General features: G+C 41.4%; 1 protein-coding gene across 4 annotated transcripts in view; it reads left to right on the top strand.

The window, feature by feature from the left end:
- ZC4H2 (zinc finger C4H2-type containing) overlaps positions 1-20954 on the top strand; it is a 52839-nt gene extending 31885 nt beyond the window's left edge. For 2 of the 4 annotated variants that reach the window (XM_026487616.4, XM_057312135.1), the window contains 4 exons: positions 15896-16067; positions 17622-17794; positions 18690-18852; positions 19494-20954. In XM_026487616.4, the coding sequence (XP_026343401.1) occupies positions 15896-16067; positions 17622-17794; positions 18690-18852; positions 19494-19607 (622 nt within the window). In that variant the 3' untranslated portion in view covers positions 19608-20954. Of the gene's footprint in view, positions 1-2221; positions 2321-15895; positions 16068-17621; positions 17795-18689; positions 18853-19493 lie in introns of all 4 variants that reach the window. The other 2 variants (XM_057312136.1, XM_026487620.4) reach the window with 2 other exon arrangements.
- Positions 20955-22752: the final 1798 nt, after the last annotated feature.

The following is a 22752-nucleotide window of genomic DNA, read 5'->3' as shown; positions in this document are numbered from 1 at the left end:
TCTCATTATCAAGTTTTGAATTGTCGTGTATCTTCCTTTCTCCTTCCTTCCTTCCTTCCTTCTTTCCTTCCTTCCTTCCGTAATTGTTCTGGAAGCTTCAGCAGGTTCCTCTCTCATCTGGCTTGAGAACTGACACAGCCCCAGTGCTCACTCAACAGCCAGTTACAGGAGATCTGGTACCTCTGGAATTTAGGAATGGGCAATTCAAGCCAAACAATGCTAATCACAGGAAAGAGAATGGGAAAGAGTTGGCATTTGCTAGTGAGCTGTAAGAAAGTCTTCAAATTCAACTGTTCTAAGGTATCTGCTTTTCTCACGTAGCTATTTTCCCAGATGAACAAATAAGTATTAAATGGAAGAACACTTAGTACTTAGGGAGTATTCTAGCTAGACCAGAGAAAGCAGGAAAAGCTTGCTCCCCTTTGTTCATTCAGTGACATTTACCAACCACCTGTTTTGGGCCATACACTGGACTGGTATATTCTGTGAGGACCATTAAGGTGAATTAGACCTGTTCTCAAGGATCTTAGAATTTAGACAAATAGCTGTGATCTCTTCCCTGAGTTCCAGACTCATATATCCAACTTCCCACTTAACTAAACCCATTGGATGTGTCACTGGATCTCAAACAGGCTCCAACAGAACTTTCAATTCCACTCCTACCCCAACATTCTCCTTTCTTAGTCTGCCCCATCAGTAGTAAATATCTCCCCTACCCCAAATCTGGAATCATTCTTCATCCCTCCCTCTCTCTGACCCCCTACATGGAAACATTGGCATAGTGATTATCAAACATTAGCACACTGGTTTTGCATCAGGCTCTACCCGGAGGACCATTGAAACAGATTGCTGGGTCCCATCTCCAGAGTTTCTGATTCAGTAGATCAGAGGTGGGGCCTAAGCGTATGCATTTCTAACAAGTTCCCAGGCAATAGTGTTACTGCTATTTCAGGGATCACACTTGAAAAACCACTGCATTAGTAAGACCTGGTGGGTTATACCTATATAATATATTCTGAATCTGTCCACTTCTCACCATTTTCATAGCTCATCAACAAATATGTGCAGTTTTCCATCCATCTTCACTACCCAGTGGCTTCACTTGATCAGCCTGTCCTCAAGTCCTACAGGTCCCAGCTGTCCTTCCCTGCTTGTTGTGTGAGTATTGGGGCTAAGTCACCTCCAAAGCTGGATGACAGATGAGTCTGCCAAGCTTGACCCAGAAATGGATATTCCATTGCCCTAGAACCTCCCCTCCTCTCTACACTTCCTACTCCATGTTAGCTAGCAAAAAGCCATTGGAAAGAAGTCAGCTGAGTGGTTTTTGTTTTGACTCAGGATTCTGTCTGGATAGGCTATGGACTAGGGAGGTCAGATATCCTGGTTCGATAGTTAAGTAAGACTATGACCCCAGTGAATGTGGGTAACGTTAAGGAAGTATGTTGTGGTTTTCCTGTGATTCCGTGGCCACACCTGGTGCACTTTAGCCTCTTGGGAGGATTTCATTACAAAACTTTCCACATAAAATCACATCTTTAATGACTTGGTTGCTTTCCTCACTTGTAAGGCAAAATATGTTGCAGAGTCTACCTCATGGAGTCATCTAAGACCTCTGTGCAAAGTTACACTGAGTTCTATTTCTCAGGTAGAATTTCCAAGGTTCCAGGAGGTTCCATGATATGCCTCATTTCACCCTGAAAATCGATGACTACACCAGGACAAGCATTAACCTCCATTGGCTTATTTTCTATCTCTTGAGATCTATCATATGAGGAAAGTTCCTTGGTATGGTGCCAAAGTTGATTAGGCTCACCACAGTGGAGTCTCCACTACCTGGCTTTGTGATCATTGGCAAGGCACTTTACTTCTCTCAGCCTCAGAATTTTCATCTGTGAAAATGAAACTAAACATACCTATTCATATTGTCATGATGGGGATTAAATCAGATGACATATAAAATGCCTTGCACAATTGCTGGAACATAGTACAAACACACACACACACACACACACACACACACACACACACACCTCTACTATGATTAAACAGAACTTTTCTGAACACCCAATTTCATCTCAGTTCCTTGCACTTATAGACTCAGTAAATGTTGACTGAATGAATCAAATCCCCCTACCCATGGTAATGTCTTTCTCTAAGTCTACTTAAATTACAGTCAATACCCTAAACTTACTACCTATTTGGTTTCATTTTGTCACTCCAGGTGTAATTGCTGAGCCCTGCTTATGGCCAAAGCAGTGTGAGGGGTGACAGGAGTTTACAGAGAGAAGTATGAAATTGTGCCAGTCTCCAGAAAGCTCTTGTGTGTATAATTATCTGTATTTTAAATTGCTTCATGTGTAAGTCTGTACATTTAGAGGACCCAGCGGAACATAGCCGCATGCTCTTAGGCTAGTTCCTTGCCCTTTCTGAACATTTGTTTCTTCATCTCTGAAATGAAGAGGATGAATTTGATTGGTGGCTTTGAAATATGTTCTGAGGAGCCCTAGGATTTCCATAGAGGTATATAACAGGTCACTCTAATAGAATCAGGCAGAGTTGGATTTGAAGAGAGAATAAGGACGCTGGGGGTCCCACTTCCACTTCAGCCATAATAGTTACAGTTTGTTCTATTTTCTATATTGGATCACAATTTTTTATTTGAAGGAAGAGGTCTACTCATCAGTTACCCATAGGATCCAGCACACTGTTAGAGTAAATGGTACTTGCTTAATAAAATTTCTTTGTCCACTTGGTGGATAGAATATGTGAGGAGAAGGAAGCTATTATGATGTCTACTCTGTAGATTTAAGAAAAAAAGGACATTTCCCTTGAATTTAATCATAGCCCAAACTACCCAGTATATATACCCATATATCAGAGGATGTCTTTTAGTTTTGTTTTTTTTAATAATAATTTTTTTATTATATTCTGTTAGTCATCCCTGGTTTTTGATGTAAAGTTCCATGATTCATTACTTGGCGTATAACACCCACTGCACCATGCAATACTTGCCCTCCTTAATACCCATCACCGGCTTATTCCATTCCCCCACCCTGAAACCCTCAGTTTGTTTCCCAGAGTCCATAGTCTCTCGTGGTTCATTCCCCCTTCTCTTTACCCCCCCTTTCTTCTTCCCTTTCTTTTCCTACCGATCTTCCTACTTATTATGTTCCATAAATGAGTGAAAGCATATGATAACTGTCTTTCTCTGCTTGACTTATTTTGCTTAGCATTATCTCCTCCACTCCTGTCCATTTTGCTGCAAATGTTGGGTAATCGTTCTTTCTGATGGCTGAGTAATATTCCATTGTATATATGGACCACAGCTTCTTAATCCAGTCATCCGCTGAAGGGCATCTCAGCACCTTCCACGATTTAGCTATTGTGGACAATGCTGCTATGAACATTGGGGTGCATATGGCCCTTCTCTTCACTACGTCTGTATCTTTGAGGTAAATACTGAGTAGTGCAATGTCGGGATCAAAGGGTAGCTCAATTTTTAACTTTTTGAGGGACCTCCACACTGTTTTCCAGAGTGGCTGTACCAACTTGCATTCCCACCAACAAAGTAGGAGGGATCCCCTTTCTCCACATCCTCTCCAAAATTTGTTGTTTCCTGCCTTGTCTATTTTTGCCATTCTAACTGGCATAAGGTGGTATCTCAGTGTGGTTTTGATTTGAATTTCCCTGATGGCTAATGATTTTGAACTTTTTTTCATGTGTCTGTTAGCCATTTGTATGTCCTCATTGGAAAAGTGTCTGTTCATATCTTCTGCCCATTTTTTGATTTCTTTGTTTCTTGTGTATTGATTTTGAGAAGTTCTTTGTAGATCTTGGATACCAGTCTTTTATCTGTAGTGTCATTCGCAAATATCTTCTCCCATTCCATGGGCTGCGTCTTAGTTTTTTTGACTGTTTTCTTGGCTCTGCAGAGGATTTTTATCTTGATGACGTCTCACAAGTTAGTTTTTTCTTTTCCTTCTCTTGCCTTTGGAGATGTGTCACGAAAGAAGTTGCTGTGGCCGATGTCAAAGAGATTACTGCCTATGTTCTCCTCTAGGATTTTGATGGATTCCTGTCTCACATTGAGGTCTTTCATCCATTTGGAGTTTATCTTTGTGTATGGTGGGAGACAGTGGTCAAGTTTCATTCTTCTGCATGTAGCTGACCAATTTTCCCAGCACCATTTATTGAAGAGACTGTCTTTTTTTCCACTGGATGTTTTTTCCTGTTTTGTCACAGATTTGTTGCCCAAAGCGCTGAGGGTCCATTTCTGGGTTCTCTATTCTGTTCCATTGGTCTATGTGTATGTTTTTGTGCCAGTACCATGCTGTCTTTGTGATCACAGCTTTGTAGTATAGCTTGAAATCTGGCAACGTTATGGCCCCAGCTTTGCTTTTTCCTTTTCAACAATTCCTTGGTGATCGGGGTCTTTTTTGGTTCCACACAAATTTAAGGGCTGTTTGTTCCAGTTCTTTGAAAAATGTCATTGGTATTTTGATCAGGATGGCATTGACAGTGTAGAATGCTCTGGGTAGCATAGACATTTTAACTATGTTAATTCTTCCAATCCATGAGCATGGGATATTTTTCCATCTTTTTGTGTCTTCCTCAATGTCTTTCAAGAGTGATTTCTAGTTTCTAGAATATAGATACTGGCCTCATAGAATGAGTTTGGTAGTTTTCCTTCTGTTTCTATTTTTTGAAACAGCTTTAGGAGAATAGGTATTATTTCTTCTTTGAATGTTTGGTAGAATTCCACAAGAGTCTTGTTTTTCAGGAGTTTTTTGATCACTGCTTCAATCTCTTCATGATTAATTGGTCTGTTTAAACAATCAATTTCTTCCTCTTTCAGTCTTGGTAGTTTATAAGTTTCCAGGAAGGCATCCATTTCTTCCAGGTTGTTTAATTTATTGGCACAAAGCTGTTGATTAAAGTTTCTAATGATCCTTCCTATTTCTTTTGAATAAGTCTTGCCAGTGGCTTATCGATCTTATTTATTCTTTCGAAGAACCAGCTTCTAGTTCTGTTGATCTGCTCTACTAAGTTCTTTAATTTCTTGTTTGACCCATTCATTCTTTCGAAGGGTTCTTTTTAACTTCCGAATGTTTGCATTCCTTCCAAATTTTCCTTCTGATTGAGTTCCAGTTTCAGTGCATTTTGGTCTGAAAATATGCAGGGAATAATCTCAGTCTTTTGGTATCAGTTGAGAACTGATTTGTGACCGAGTATGTGATCTATTCTGGAGACCATTCTGAGTGCACTCGAGATGAATGAGTATTCTGTTGTTTTAGGATGTAATGGTCTGTATGTATCTACAAAGTCCATCTGGTCGAATGTGTCCTTGAAAGCTCTTGTTTCTTTGTTCATCTTCTGATTAGATGATCTGTCCATTGTTGTGAGGGGAGTGTTTTGAAGTCTCCTACTATTAATGATTATTATAAATACGATTCATTATTCTGGTTAATAGTTGGTTTATGTAGTTGGCTGCTCCCATATTTGGTGCATGGATATTTACAATTGTTAAATATTCTTGTTGGATAGACCCTGTAAGTATGATATAGTGTTCCTCTATATCTATTACTACTGTCTTTGTTTTAAAATTTATTTGTGGGGGGAGGAGTTAAGAAGGCAGAGGAGTAGAGGTCCCCTTTTTCAGCTGGTCCCCTGAGTCAAATTGGATAGGTACCAGACCATCCTGAACATCTACGGAATCAGCCTGAGATGCAGGAAGATACATCTGGATCTCTACACATGAACATCTCCAGCGATGAGTATTGAGGTGCGAAGCAGGGAGCCGTGAAACCACGCACAGATATCGGAAGATAAATGGAAGAGGGAGGGAGCCGCCACGTTCGGGCACCGGGAAGTGGTAGCCAACTGCCTGGGGAGCGGGTGGACTCGCGGACCGGCAATCAAGAGAGAGCAGACTGAGACCATAAGCCTGTGAACGTGCGCGACCAGTCTGAAAACTGGAGCACCAGAATGCACGCAAACCACACTGAGATGGAGCTCTGGAGCGTACAGGGGCAGCTGGCGGCTGGCAGTGTTAGAAACACAAAGGACAGAGATGTGCTGGCCCTGGAAGTGAGGGCTGGGACGCTGCGTGTGGGGTGCACATCCCGGGATGCTGCAGGGTTGAGCAGCACCAACAGAAACAGAGTTAAAGTGGCCAGAATACCAGTGGAGAGAGGTCTGAGATCACTCTGTTCTGAGACAGAGGCTGAGATTCAGCTACTGCTGCTCTGACTATCAGAAGAGGCACAGCAAACCGCCAGGGAAAGCCGCCAGAGAACAAAAGCCTGGAAATACCAGATCACAGTGTGCCCATCCCCAACCCCCTTGCAGGGGACACGGAGACTCTACCTAAACAGGGTTGCCTGAGTATTGGCGCGGCAGGCCCCTCACCCAGAAGGCCGACTGAAAAATCAAGAAGCCCACATCCCTAAGGTCCCTATAAAACGAGTGCACAATGCCTGGGCCCTAGTCAATAATCTGGGCTCTGGACAACCCCACAACCTCTCCTCATCAGAATAAAGAGAAGGAGAAATCCCCCCCAGCAAAGAAAAGACAATGCGTCTGTGGCCTCTGCCACAGAACTAATGGATATAGATACAACCAAATTATCAGAAATGGCGTTCAGAGTAACAATAGTCAAGATGATGTGTAGACTTGAAAAAAGTATTAACGAAAATGTTACAGAGAATATAGAATCTCTAAGGGCGGAAATGAGAGTGAATCTGGCAGAAATTAAAAATTCTATGAGCCAAGTGCAGTCAAAACTAGATCCTCTGACGGCCAGGGTGAATGAGGCAGAAGAACGTATCAGTGAATTAGAGGATGGGTTAGTAGAAGAGAAAGCTAAGACAGAAACTTGGCTCAAAAAAATCCATTCTCAAGAATGCAGGTTATGGGAGATTACTGACTTAATGAAATGTTCCAATGTCAGAATCATCGGCATCCCCGAGGGGGTGTAGAAAAACAGAGGTCTAGAAGAGATATTTGAACAAATTCTAGCTGAAAACTTCCCTAATCTAGCAAGGGAAACAAACATTCATGTCCAAGAGGCAGAGAGGACCCCTCCCAAGCTCAACCATGACAAACCTACACCACGTCACGTCATAGTGCATTTCGCAAATATTAGATCCAAGGATACAGTATTGAAAGGGCAAAGAAATTTCTCATGTTCCAAAGCAAAGGTATCAGAATTACGGCAGACATGTCTACACGGACCTGGAATGAGAGAAAGGGTTGTGGGGGGGGGCATTTTTAAAGCTCTTTCAGAGAGAAACATGCAGCCAACAATCCTTTATCCAGCAAGGCTGTCATTCAGAATTGATGGAGAGATAAAGACCTTCCAGAATCGCCAGTCATTGACCAAATTCATAACCATGAAACCAGCCCTACAGGAGATATTAAAGGGGGTTCTATATAAGTAAAAAGACCCCAAGAGTGATACAAAACAGAAAGTCATAATATATAGAAACAAAGACTTTACTGGCCACATGGCATCATTAAAATCATATCTCTCAATAATCAGTCTCAATGTAAATGGCACAAATGTTCCTATAAACGCCACAGGGTTGCAGATTGAATAAGAAGACATGACCCATCCATTTGCTGTCTAGAAGACTCATTTTGAACCTAAGGATACATTCAGACTGAAAGTAAAAGGGTGAAATACCATCTTTCACACCAATGGACCTCAAAAGAAAGCTGGGGTAGCAATTCTCATAACAGATTGGATTTTAAACTAAAGACTATAGTTAGAGACACAGAAGGCCACTATATTATTCTTAAAGGATGTATCCAACAGTGGATATGACAATTATAAATAACTATGCCCCCAACAGGGGAGCAGCAAGATACACAAGCCAGCTCTTAACCACAATAAATAGACATATAGATAAAAATACACTAATATTAAGAGACCTCAACACCCCCCTATCAGCAATAGATACATCACTTAAGCAAGAAATCAGTAAAGAAACAAGAGCTTTGAATGCCATACTCGACGAGTTGGACCTCATAGATATATATAGAACACTACACCCCAGAACCAAAGAATGCTCATTCTATTCTAATGCCCATGGAACATTCTGAAGAACAGACCACGTTCTGGTTCACAAAACAGGTCTCAACCTATACCAAAAGACTGAAAGTATTCCCTGAATATTTTCAGACCACAACTCTCTGAAATTGGAACTCAACCACAAGGAAAAATTTGGAAGAAACTCAAACACTTGGAGACTAAGAACCATCCTGCTCAGAAATGACTTGATAAACCAGGAAATCAAAAATCAATTTAAACAATTTATGGAGACCAATGGGAATGAAAACACAATGGTCCAAAACCTATGGAATACTGCAAAAGCAGTCCTAAGGGGGAAATACATAGCCATCCAAGCCTCACTCAAAAGAATAGAAAAATCTAAAATGCAGTTTTTATATTCTCACCTCAAGAAGCTGGAACAGCAACAGAGGGACAGGCCTAATCCATGCACGAGGAAGCAGTTGACCAAGATTAGAGCAGAAATCAATGAATTAGGAACCAGGAGTACAGTAGAGCAAATCAACAGAACTAGATGCTGGTTCTTAGAGAGAATCAATAAAATTGACAGACCGCTGGCAAGGCTTCTCCAAAAGAATAGAGAAAGGACCCAAATTAATAAAATTATGAATGAAAAAGGAGAGGTCACGATGAACACCAATGAAATTGTAAAGGATTATTACAAATTTTATCAACAGCTATATGCCAATAAATTAAGCAATCTGGAAGTAATGGAGGCCTTCCTGGAAACCCATAAACTACTAAGACTGAAACAGGAAGAACTTGATTTCTTAAACAGGCCAATTAATTATGAAGAAATTGAGTCAGTGATAAACAACCTTCCAAATAACAAAACTCTAGGCCCGGACGGTTTTCCTGGGGAATTCTACCAAATTTAAAGAAGAATAATACCTATTCTCCTAAAGCTATTTCAAAAAATAGAAACAGAAGGAAAGCTACCAAACTCATTCTATGAGGCCAATATTACCTTGGTCACCAAACCAGGCAAAGACCCCATCAAAAAGGAGAATTACAAACCGATTTCCCTAATGATTATGGACACCAAAATTCTCAACAAGATCCTGCCTAATAGAATCCAACAGCACTTTAAAAGGATTATCCACATGACCAAGTGGGATTCATACCTGGGTTGCAAGCGTGGTTCAACCTTTGCAAATCAATCAGTGTGATGCATCATATCAACAAGAAAAGACTCAGGAACCATATGATCTTCTCAATTGATGCAGTAAAAGCATTTGACAAAATAGAGCATCCTTTCCTGATTAAAACCCTTCAGAGTGTACGGATAGAGGGTACCTTCCTCAATCTCATAAAAACCACCTATGAAAAGCCTACAGCAAATATCATTCTCAATGGGGAAAAGCTGGAAGCCTTTCCCTTAAGATCAGGAACACGACAAGGATGCCCACTCTCGCCACTACTATTCAACATAGTACTAGAAGTCCTTGCAACAGCAATCAGACAACAAAAAGGGATTAAAGGTATCCAATTTGGCAAAGAAGAAGTCAAAATGTCTCTCTTCGCAGATGACATGATACTCTATATGGAAAACCCAAAAGAATCCATGCCCAAACTATTAGAAGTTATAGAGCAATTCAGCAATGTGGCGGGATACAAAATCAATGCTCAGAAATCAGTTGCATTTCTATACACGAATAATGAGACTGAAGAAAGAGAGATTAGCAAATCGATCCCATTTACAATAGCACCAAAAACCATACGTTACCTTGGAATTAACTTAACCACAGATGTAAAGGACCTATATTCTAGAAACTATAAATCACTCTTGAAAGACATTGAGGAAGACACAAAAAGATGGGAAAATATTCCATGCTCATGGATCGGAAGAATTAACATAGTTAAAATGTCCATGCTACCCAGAGCAATCTACACTTTCAATGCCATCCCGATCAAAATACCGATGACATTTTTGAAAGAACTGGAACAAATAGTCCTTAAATTTGTATGGAACCAGAAAAGGCCCCGAATCACCAAGGAACTGTTGAAAGGAAAAACAAAGCTGGAGGCATGACAATGCCGGATTTCGAGCTGTACTACAAAGCTGTGATCACAAAGACAGCATGGTACTGGCACAAAAACAGTCCTGTAGACCAATGGAACAGAATAGAGAACCCAGAAATGGACCCTCAGCTCTTTGGGCAACTAATATTTGAAAAAGGAGGAAAAAACCTCCAGTGAAAAAAGACAGTCTCTTCAATAAATTGTGCTGGGAAAATTGGACAGCTACATGTAAAAGAATGAAACTTGACCACTCTCTCATACCATACACAAAAATAAACTCCAAATGGATGAAAGACCTCGATGTGAGACAGGAATCCATCAAAATTCTAGAGGAGAACATAGGCAGCAACCTCGACGACATTGGCCAAAGCAACCTTTTTCATGACACATCTCCAAAGGCAAGAGAAACAAAAGATAAAATGAACTTGTGGGACTTTATCAAGATAAAATGCTTCTGCACAGCCAAGGAAACAGTCAGAAAAACTAAGAGGCATCCCACAGAATGGGAGAAGATATTTGTAAATGATGCTACAGATAAAAGACTGGTATCCAAGATCTACAAAGAACTTCTAAAACTCAATACGTGAGAAACAAAGAAACAAATCATAAAATGGGCAGAAGATATGAACAGACACTTTTCCAATGAGGACATACAAATGGCTAACAGACACATGAAAAAATGTTCAAAATCATTAGCCATCAGGGAAATTCAAACCAAAACCACACTAAGATACCATCTTACGCCAGTTAGAATGGCAAAAATTGACAGGGCAAGAAACAATTGCTGGAGAGGATGTGGAGAAAGGGGATCCCTCCTACATTGTTGGTGGGAATGCCCGTTGGTGCAGCCACTCTGGAAAACAATGTGGAGTTCCCTTAAGAAGTTAAAAATTGAGCTACCCTATGACCCAGCCATTGCAATACTGGGTATTTACCCCAAAGATACAGATGTAGTGAAGTGAAGGGCCATATGCACCCCAATGTTCATAGCAGCATTGTCCACAATAGCTAAATCGTGGAAGGAACCGAGATGCCCTTCAACAGATAACTGGATTAAGAAGTTGTGGTCCATATATACAATGGAATATTACTCAGCTATCAGAAAGAACGAGTTCTCAACATTTGCTGCAACATGGGCGGCACTGGAGGAGATAATGCTAAATGAAATAAGTCAAGCAGAGAAAGACAATTATCATATGATTTCTCTCATCTATGGAACATAAGAAGTAGGAAGATCGGTAGGAGAAGAAAGGGATAAAGAAAGGGGGGGTAATCAGATGGGGGAATGAAGCATGAGAGACTATGGACTATGAGAAACAAACTGAGGGCTTCAGAGGGGAGGGGTTTGGGGAATGGGATAGACTGGTCATGGTTAGTAAGAAGGACACATATTGCATGGTGCACTGGGTTTTATACGCAACTAATGAATCATCGAACTTTACATCAGAAACCAGGGATGTACTGTATGGTGACTAACATAATAAAAAACATTAAAATAAAACACACACACACACACACACACACACACACACACACAAATGGCGGGGCAGAGACTATAGTCTCACAGGGTGGACAAAGCAGGGTGATCTTGTTCTTGAGTGACTTTTGGTTGTGTGTTAGTGGATACTACATCCCAAAATTGCAAAGAAAGCAATACTTTTGTATATATATGATATATTATATATCATATATATATATATATATATATATATAATTGGGTAAAGTGAAAAAAGGAGTAGAGTGAGGCATAAATCTATAAAATGTAGATGTGAGGGAAAAAAAGTAAGAAGTGACTTAAAAACCTAAGTTGGTAAAATTAGAATCTAGTTGTAACAGGAAAAAGGTTAAAAAAGAAGAAGAAGAAATGTAAAATTTTAGACTGAAGGATAAACATTTCAGGAGGAATCACCTGGAGCTCAATATATTGTTTTCCCCTGATGCTGGAGTTTTAAATCCTGTGATATCTATAGGCTTGTCATTTGCCTGTTTTTCCAGTCTGTCTTCTGGGGGAGGGGCCTGCTGATTTGTTTCTCAGGTATCTTTGCTGGGGCAGAGTTGCCCCACCCCTTGTCAGGGGGATGGGCTCAAGGTGAGCTGGTCCTCTGTCTGGCTTTTGTTCCCTGGTGGCTTTCTGCACCTCTTCAGAGGGTCAGAGCAAAAATGTCTGTGCCCGGATCTCTGGCCCAGAGCTTCATGATTGCAGTCCTCCTTCTTCAGTAAACCCTCCAGGTCAAACCATCTCCACTTCTGTGTTCACCAAATCTGCAGACTCTCATGATTTGCCCCCACTGCAATGCTCCCTGGGGGGAGTCCCCAGGGCTCAAGAATTGACACTTCACTTTGTATCTTTGTGACTGTGAGCTTTTGGGGGTCTCATGTGCACCCTGCTCCACTGTTCCCAGGTCAGGGCTCTATGCCATTCTACTGTCCTTTCTGGGGCCTCTGCCACCCTGAGAGCTGTTGCCCAGTCATGGGCACAGCTGTTTCGTCTCTCCCACGGGATGTTAAATGGCCTGCATGTTCCAGTCCTTTTCAGGATGCTCAGGAAGAGAGCAGTCTACCTACTGGCCTGGCTTGCAGTTTATGGCAACCAGAGCTGATGGTCCCTTCTGGGCTCACTGACCATAACCAGTTTCCCTGCTCCATTGCATGGGCACTCTATTGGATCAGGCACCCCTGTTCTTTCTGTGTCTCCTGGGATCCTGAGACAACAATGATGCACCTAGTATTCTGCTCTTTTAATTCCATGTGCCCCTTTCAGAAAGGGATGTCTCTCACTGGATCAGATTTCTGAGGGTTCTGATTTTGCATTCTGGTGTTACATCACTTTCTGGTAGGTAGCTTATGGAAGCTCCCTCCCCCTTCCCTTTATCTTCCAATATTCCCTAAAGATTCATAATTCTGCACTTCCTACCTTGCAAAAAGCAGTTGTTTTTCTGCTTGTAGAGTTCCAGATATATTTTCTTACATCTCAGGCTGAATTCGTGTGTGTTCAGAATGGTTTCATAGATATCGAGCTAAATGTGAGGGACCAAATGAAACAAGGTCCCCTACTCTGCTGCTATCCTGCCTCCCCCTTTTTTCTTTTTTTTAAATTTAAATTCAATTAGTCAACATATAGTATATCATGAGTTTCAGATGTAGTGTTCAATAATTCATCAGTTGCATATAACAGCTGTTGCTATTATTGTCTAAAACCAAATAGCCAGTCAAGGGCAGAAACCAGATTTATACCCAGGTCTGAAATTAAAGTTTGTGTTCCTTTTGTAATATTGCTCTGCTTACAGAAATGGGTCGTAGGGTGAGCACTGCCACAAACTGTCTGTATGACTTAGTGTGATATACTGTATGACTTTAAATCTTGTTAATTTCTCAAATGTAAATTGGGATAAGGATAGGTGATGTTCAGATTGCTCTGCATGTAACCTAGAGGAGGTAAATGGAAGTCTAAATAGGAGGTGCTCTAAATGGTTAATTAATTGTCCAATACAAGTCAGTTTCATCCTCTGCAAGACAGTTGAACAGGTATTCCAAGAACCCTCAATATGTTTATGCTCATTAGTCTGGGCAACTCCACTCAGGCAGTGTGGAATAGTGGGTGGTGTTAGAGAGCCCTCCATTCAAATGTCAACATGCCATTTACTAGTTCTGTAGTCTTGGGCAAGTTACTACCCTGAACCTCAATTTCCTTTTTTTACAAATGGGATAATAACACCCATATTTTTTTTTACCCTTTTCTAAGGTTAACAAAATATAATAACATGAAAAGAAGTTTTGAATAAAGAAAGAAAAATTTCTCTCATTATCCTGTCCATCTAACACAATTCTCTTTGTGGTTCTGTGCCATTGAAGGTCACCTCTTTAAGCAGGAACCACAGGAGAGAGAGACTAAAGACAGAAACAAGCTAATGTCAGAGGCCAGGGTCTAGGGTGTAGAACAAGAGGTGGGGATGGGCTGGAGCAAAGGTGAAAGCCAAGTACTGATGCAGAAGAAAGGAGATGCCAAATCTGAGTGATGGATAACAGCTAGGCAGTACCTGAAAAACAGAGAGTAGAGAGAGCCAGTCGGATGATAACAATATGCTCTAGAGGGGCCTCCTTCCGAAGTTTTGTGGCGCTTTCACTTAGGCAGGCTTCAAATGGTCTTAAAAGTCCTTGAAACTGTGCCAGTATATTTTGTGCATGTGTATTTTGAAAAACGCAACCTAAGTGTAATATACTTTTTCATTGAGTATCATATCTTCAACATTTTCCATGTCACAAGTCTTCATAGTGATTCCTTTTAATGGCTTCCTAAATATCGTAATTTTGCTCATAGTCCAGAATGAACATTCCTGTGTATTAACTTTCTGTTTCCCTTAATTATTTCCTTAGAAAAAATTCACAGGGGGCGCCTGGGTGGCTCAGTCCTTAATCATCTGCCTTCGGCTCAGGTCATGATCCCAGGGTCCTGAGATCGAGCCCTGCATCAGGCTCCCTGCTTGGCAGGAAGCCTGCTTCTCCCTCTGCCACTCCCCCTGCTGGTGTTCCCCCTCTCACTGTGTCTCTCTCTGTCCAAGAAATAAATAAAATCTTAAAAAAAAAAGAAAAAAAATTCACAGGTGTGAGATTACTGAACCAGAGTATACAATTGGGGTTTAACAACCAGATACAGGTTTTATTTTTTTGGAAAAGAAATGAGCTATAGTTATTCCATTCCCCTTCCTCTTCTGGAACCAAGGAGTAGACCCTGTAGAGCTGTGCTGTCCAAGTAACCACATATGATTGTTTAAAGTTAAATTAATTAAAATTAGCACTACTGGGTATTTACCTCAGAGATACAGACATAGTGAAGAGAAGGGCCATATGCACCCCAATGTTCATAACAGCATTGTCCACAATAGCTAAATCATGGAAGGAGCCGAGGTGCCCTTCAACAGATGACTGGATTAAGAAGATGTGGTCCATATATACAATGGAATATTACTCAGCTATCAGAAAGAACGATTACACAACATTTGCAGCAACGTGGACAGGACTGGAGGAGATTATGCTAAGTGAAATAAGTCAAGCAGAGAAAGACAATTATCATATGGTTTCACTCATTTATGGAACATAAGAAATAGTAGGAAGATCAGTAGGAGAAGGAAGGGAAGAATGAAGGGGGGGTAAACAGAAGGGGGAATGAACCATGAGAGACTGTGGAGTCGGGGAAACAAACTGAAGGCTTCAGAGGGGAGGGGGGTGGGGGATTGGGATAGGCCGGTGATGGGTATTAAGGAGGGCACTATATTGCATGGTGCACTGGGCGTTATATGCAAATAATGAATCATGGAACATTACATCAAAAACTAAGGGTATATTGTATGGTGACTAACATAACATAATAAAAATTATTTAAAAAATTAATTAAAATTAAATAAAATTCAAAATTCAGTTCTTCAGCTGCACTAGCCACATTTTAAGTACCCAGTAGCTACACGTGCCTAGTGGTTACTCTATGGGAAAGTATAGGTATAGAAAATTTTCATCATTGTAGAAAATGCAATGGACAGTTGACCTTTAAGAGTTTCTCAAAGATCCAAGTTTGCAAATGTCCCATACAGGAATAAAATTATCCCCTTTTGAGACCCACTGAGCTTCAATCTTAGAATAAAGGATCTTCTAAATGTGGGGGGATGCTTCATGTTGGATCTGCCTGGAGAAAGAAAAGCTTAGAAAGATGGCTTAGAAAATAGCCCTGGCTCAGGGCCTAAATCTGTACTGCATTCCCATTTTCCTCCCTTTCCTGCTCGTCTGTTTCTTGCTTTTTGGTAATTGCAGGAACAAGACCCTGCAGATGGAGAAGATCAAGGCACGTTTGAAGGCTGAGTTTGAGGCCCTTGAATCAGAGGAGAGGCACCTGAAAGAATACAAGCAGGAGATGGACCTGCTGCTACAGGAGAAGATGGCCCATGTGGAGGAACTCCGACTGATCCATGCTGATATCAATGTGGTATGTGGCTGAGCCCTTTGAGGAATAGACAGTAGTGAGTACTGCGGTCTCTCCTTGAGATGTGGCTGTGACCAATTTGGGGAAGTAAGCATCAGGCTGTGGTGGAATGGAAGAATCCAGGAGTTCTGAGATCTAGCTCTAGGTCTGTCACTGATTGACTGTATATCACTCGACAAGTTCCTTTTTTTCCTGGGCCTCATTTTCTCTCTCTTTACTATGACAGGGTTTCATTCACCTCTAAGGTCTCTTTTAGCACTAATGTGCTCTCATCCTGGGAGTTTGGGATTTGAGAGCTAGCCTTGGGGTAAAGCAGAGCAGCCAGCTGCCTCTGGGGTCTAGCTCAAAGGGCTCCAAAGCTTCCAGGTATGCTAAACAATCTCTGCCAGCCTACTAAAGTGTAGCTTCCTCATTAGAGTCTCTCTTTTGGAGATACTTGGAACATGGGGAATGAACTGCCTGCTAAGGTGATAAGTTCCCCAATTTTTGGAGTTATTCAAGTAGAGTGAATGATCACCTGTCTGGGCTGCAGTGCTGATGCACCAGGAGGAAAGTTGAAGGTGCTGTCTTATAAGGTCCTTTCCAATCCTTACAGCCTAGGACAATGAGAAACATTTTTAAAAACTACATTTGAAGGAGTTGTTTCTATTCTTGGGAAACTCATTTCTATGGCGATGCTTATTTCCTGGTATTGGCAAGCCTAGGATCTTAAAGGAAATATTAATGTGATTTGGACAGTAGGTACTTGGTATTTTCTGTGTCACAAGATCACAGGATTCCAGGGTTTCATGAGCTGCTGCCCGCTAACAAAGGATATAAAGCCAATACAAATAACAAAACATTAGCCACAGAGGGGCTGAAAATCTAAGCCAGTGGATGTCAAACTTAAACATGAATCAAAGTCATCTGAAGAGGTTCTTAAAACATAGATTATTGGACTCCACCCCAGAATTTCTGCTTTTTATATGTCTGAAGCCATGCCTGAGAAATTGCATTCCTAATGAGTTTCCAGGTGATGCTAATGCTGCTGATTTGGTGACTACATTTTGAAAACCACTGATCTAAGAGAAAAACCACCAGCCTTGGAAGCTTAAGCCCCAAGGCTTTGTCTATGCTTTGCCCCTAAGAAGTATTTCTGTGGGGAATTTTCTTAAGTTTTTTCTTTCTGAGTCTCAATTCTCTGATCTGTAAAATGGTGGGGGGGGGCAGACTAAATAAGCTGTAAGGGCCATTCTAGCTTTAAGGTGCTATATTTGAATAATACCTACCATTTATTGAACCTTTATTCTGTGGTAGCCCCTGTACTGAGAGCTTTATATGAATTCAATATCTGAGTCTTCGTAAGACTATATGAAGTAGGAACTATTATTATCACCATTACAAAGATGAAAAAAACTGAGGCTTGACAAGAGTCACATAGAATACATGGTGAATGAAGGACTTGACCATATAGATTGGTCTGGATCTGGAGCCTGGGCTATTTTATCCACTTAGCTATAGAGCCTTGTAGAGAATGATGGTGTCTTTTCTCTGTACCTACCTCACTCTGTGTTCCAGATGGAAAACACCATCAAACAGTCTGAGAATGACCTAAATAAGTTGCTAGAGTCTACCCGGCGGCTACATGATGAGTATAAGCCACTGAAGGAACATGTGGATGCCCTACGCATGACTCTAGGCCTGCAGAGGCTCCCTGACCTATGTGAAGAGGAGGAGAAGCTCTCCTTGGAGTAAGCTGCCTATTTCCTGTCCCTGCACCATACACACAACAAACACACATACACACACACACACAACACACACACATACATATACGCACACATACAGAGGCACATATACACACATAAAGCCTGGTTTAAAAGTGGTACCCATGGTATCCAGTCCTAGCTTCAGCCCTGTCAGTGACTGACTCATTGTAGGACCTTGGGCAAGTCTCCATGTATCAAAATAAGGATGGTTAGACTAGTATTACCAGGTAGTTTTTTTTTTTAATTTTTTGTGCAATTTTGGTAACACAAGACTGTGTCTATGACTCTGTGTGTGTGTGGGGGGGGTGTGAGTGACTCTTAAGAGGTCACTTCCAAAGTCAAGGTCTAGCAGGGGTGTCTAGAAACCTTTGAAAACATAGAAGGCTGGGCTTTCATGGTCTCCAGGGGCTAGCCTGGAACTTCATCTTAAGACCCAGAATTAAGAACTACACTCACCTTACAGAGAGAGTTCAGTTCAGTAGAAGGAAGCACACTTCCTTAAAGTACAGCAGGCTGCCTGTGGAAGTGGTGAGCTTCATATTCCTAGAAGTGTGTCAACAGAGGCCTGAGGACTCTTAATGCGAATATTGCAAGGGTACATGGGATGAACAGTAGGCAAGTGCCCTTTAAGGACTTTGCTAGCCCTACGAGTCTTGATTTTCTGGATCTGTCAGAGCCAAGGAGGAGGAGGATTACCCTTCCCAGCAGACAATGGCCCAGGTACCCAGGGAGAAGAACCTTGTGCTGGGGAGGGTGCAGGAACTTTCTATAGTGAGCCACAGCCCAACCCCTTTGGTTCTGTGGCATGGAGTCTTTAAGAGCGGCAAGGTTCTCCTTGCTTTCAGAATGATCCAGCTAATGTCTTTCATCTCCAAAGTTACTTTGAGAAGCAGAAAGCGGAGTGGCAGACAGAGCCTCAGGAGCCCCCGATCCCTGAGTCTCTGGCCGCTGCAGCTGCTGCTGCCCAGCAACTCCAAGTGGCTAGAAAGCAGGACACTCGGCAGACAGCCACCTTCAGGCAGCAGCCCCCACCTATGAAGGTAAGTGAGCTGGGTAGGGGTTGTGGAGGAAGCAAGGTATCTTCAAGCAGCCCCATGGAAGACTAGGATTGGGGCTTTGTAGTTACCTATTTGGTGACTTTCTAAAACAGCCTTTGCTTGGGACAGAGGAAGGGTTGGTGTATATGTGCTATAGCAGACCAGCTGTTTTTATTGCTTCATATTCCCCAAAGGGCTACAATGCAGTAAGGTTGGCAGGCTCTGCTAAAGCATAATTTTAAAAAAGTTAGAAACAAGATTTGTGCAAATATGTAGTGAGCATGTGTTGTTAATGAGGGAGTCAGCAGGATTACAAATTGGTTCCAAAAGCATTTGAGAAACAGATAACTATATAGTAAGAAAAGGAAAGGAATGCTGAAATAAGTTTGCAAAATTAAATACAGAACTGGTTGATGTCCTACAGGGCAATAAACTGTAATCTTTGTGATTATCTTTTCTTTGGAACAGAAATTATCTACATCTCTACTGGGCAAAAACCATTTGTAGCTTATTAGCATAAATCATGGTTTGGGAAAATATTGGGAAATCACAATTGCTTTCTGGACCCTTAGGTATCAGAAGGTTGAACCATAGGCTAGAAGAATCTGATCACTAACTTTCTTTGTCCTGTGTCCTCCCACCAGGCCTGCTTGTCATGTCATCAGCAAATTCACCGGAATGCACCTATATGTCCTCTGTGCAAAGCCAAGAGTCGGTCCCGGAACCCCAAAAAGCCAAAACGGAAACAGGATGAATGAAGAGATGGAGAACACATAGAGCTCTACTACACATAACCCCTCCCCTTGGCCAAAGTGATTAATATCCTGATTTGAAACCACCCTACCCCGCCTCTACAGAGTTTCCTTTTTAATGTGATGGAAGCACAACCCCTCTCACTTTGCTCTTATTCTTTCTTCTCTTGGGGTTTCTGACTTAAGAAGAGATATGGTTCAGATGCTAATGACAGTGTATCTGATGATCCCTTCTCTCCCACCCACATTTTAACCCCTGCCCTTGTTTGAAGCTGAGGGAAGGGCAGAACGCCCAGATGTGATTCTCTGCCTTTTGTGTCTGATGCCTGGGGCCTAAGGGCTGAGGGCTGGAGGAAGCTCTTGTGTCAGGTTAAGGCTCCAGTGTGCCCCCTCCCTGTACTTTTGCTTTAGGCTCTGAAGGGACAACAGTCTTCTTGCTGGACTTCCCAGTAGACTTGGTGTATATATCTTTCCCACACGCCCCCTCATTTCATCTCATCTAAGCAAGGCCCAGAGGTAAGTTGGACAAGCCCTCCTTTTCATATGAATTTAGGAGGCCTGGCTGTTATTATGAAGTTCACTTTCATGCCAGTCTCCCAGATATGCTAAAGTTCTCAGGTACAGGTTTTATGTCTAGAGATCCTGAGACTGCAGGCCTTTCCCATAACCCTTATTTTTCAAATCGGTGGCAAAAGTTCCCGACGGTAAAATCAGAGAGCTACACCCACTCCACAAGTCCTAAATAACTTGCTGCCTAAATCAATGGGCTCTACTGCAGGGGCTACCTTAGGATAAGAGGGGCCCCAGGCTGATACCTGTGTTGCCAAATGCTCAAAAACATTTTGTTCAAAACCATTCTGGCACTTTTTCAATGATATATCTTAGGGGTTAGAGGCATGAGTTGAGAATCAAGTGAGTGCCAATCATTTTATATATGTAAGAGGGTGGGACTTCCGCTCCATTCATCTCTCCCTCTCTTGGGTCTGCCCTCTTCTGTAAGGCAGTCTCAGCTCAGGTCAGCTGCTGGCCACCCCCTTTCCTATAGATTCTCTTGGTGGCCTTCCCTTACAAAAGAAAAGGCACTGGACTCCCCAGGCCCTACAGTTCTCCTCTCTACCAAAATCAGATCTCTAGTCATGTCACTCTCAGACTTAAAGGACAGAGATATGGGTTGACTTTAAATCCAAGTCTCAGTCCTTGGCTGGGGAAAGAGGATATTTTCCCTTCCTTTCTTAACTGTAGTTTTAAGTTGCCACGGTGTTTGTTTATTCATAATATAAAAAGTTCCTCTGCTCCTTGAAAGTGAGTGTTATGTCTGTACAAATTCTTTTAAATAAACATTTGTTCATCGGAGTAAATGCTGATGAGTGCCTATAATTACCGAGTAATAGAAAAGATATAGTGACTTTTCCCCTTCTGGGTAGCTCTTCACTTTTATTCACTCAACCCTACAAATGAGGAAACCAAACATACCAGTGCACAATAATTTACCCTATTAGTATTAGTATTAGTATTTCCATTTATTCAGTATTTACTCTGTGTCAATCTCTGCAAGATGCTTTATGTGCATGATTGTATTCGATTTCTTTTTTTTTTATTATGTTCAGTTAGCCACTATATAGTACAATATTAGTTTTTGATGTAGTGTTCAGTGATTCATTAATCAAAACAATCTTTCAAACTAAGTGTTTTTATTACCATTTTCCAAAAAGGTAAACCAAAGCTCAGAAAAATTAAATAACTTGCCCATAGTTAAATAACTGGTAAAAGAAATTTCAAGATTTGAATCCAGAATTGGTTCTGGAGCCCATTTTTTTTCTACTTTTCTCTATGATCTTTTTTTTTTCTTTAAGCCTTTCTCCCTTTTGGGATGGTTTGATAATAGGAGTAGTTGAAATAACTCTAAATTAGAAATTAGGGACTAGGAATCCAGTGACTGATGTGGGAATACAAAGGCCTCGCTCCTTACAGAGATACAATAGGGAACAACAGTGAAAAACCATCCTAGTTTCAGAGCTCTCCATAGGGTGGACTGAGGTTTCCATTAAAACTGCATTGCAGTTCATCAGTACCTTCTGCTCAACCCTGCCTCCTCTAATGCTTTTCCACTACAAGTGTTAATCCGAAGGCCTCCCTAATTAACATCCTATACATTAAATAGTCCCAGTGCTTCCCGGTAACCCAATAGCTGACAAAATGCCTTTGTGCCTCAGTGTCCTTATCTGGAAAATGGGAAAAATAATAATATCCATTTCTGGGGCTATTGTAAGCAATGCTAAGTACATAGTGAGCACTCAAGTGTTAACCTTCAGGTAGATTGAATGACTGGTCAAAGAAATACTATTTATCTTACCTGATATTACTTCATCACCCCAGATTTTGTTCATCTACAAGCCTGCTTTTGAGGTGGCCCAGGCTCACTGTGGGCAAACAGAGGACACTCAGCTGTGTGATTTGGGGTATATCTTAACCTGTATAGGCCTCAGTAGGTCCCTATAAGTATATGAGGGGTGGTTATTGCTCTGCATCCTTGCACACTGGAGGTCAGATTTGTCTATTCTAAAAGTCAGTTGTAGCACCACTAACTAGATCAGCCATTTCCCAGAGACACTTCTGAATGAGAAGGAACAAGCATGTGTTGAGCACCTACACCTGATAGCCACTGGGTGGGATGCTACTACCTCATTTAGTTTCTTTGGTTCTTTTATCTATTGTTGTGAACAAACCACCCCAAAATTTAGTAGCTTAAAACAAAAATGGAACTTTACATAAAAAACTAGGGATGTACTGTATGGTGACTAACATAATATAATAAAAAAATATTATTAAAAAATTTATTTGCTCACGATCTGCAATTTGTACAAGACTTGCTGGGAACATCTTATTTATATCCCTTGTGGTGTTGCCTCAGACAGCTTGGCTAGATCTGGAGGATCCATGATGTCTGCACCTTCATATCTGGCAACTCAGCTGGGGTGGCTGGAAGAGCTGAGGGCTGCCTTTGCTCCCCACCTCCTTTGTTAGTATTTTATTCTCTACAGCCTCTCCTTCTCCATTTGGCCTCTCTTATAAGTAGAGTAGTCAGATATTTTTTATATGGTGGAAGGCTTCCAAAGGGTAAAAAACAAAGCCTTTGTGGCATAAGACCAGA

The sequence above is a fragment of the Ursus arctos genome, chromosome X (genome assembly GCF_023065955.2).
Source record: "Ursus arctos isolate Adak ecotype North America chromosome X, UrsArc2.0, whole genome shotgun sequence".
Lineage (NCBI taxonomy): Eukaryota > Metazoa > Chordata > Mammalia > Carnivora > Ursidae > Ursus > Ursus arctos.
This window is presented reverse-complemented; position numbering and strand designations above follow the sequence as displayed.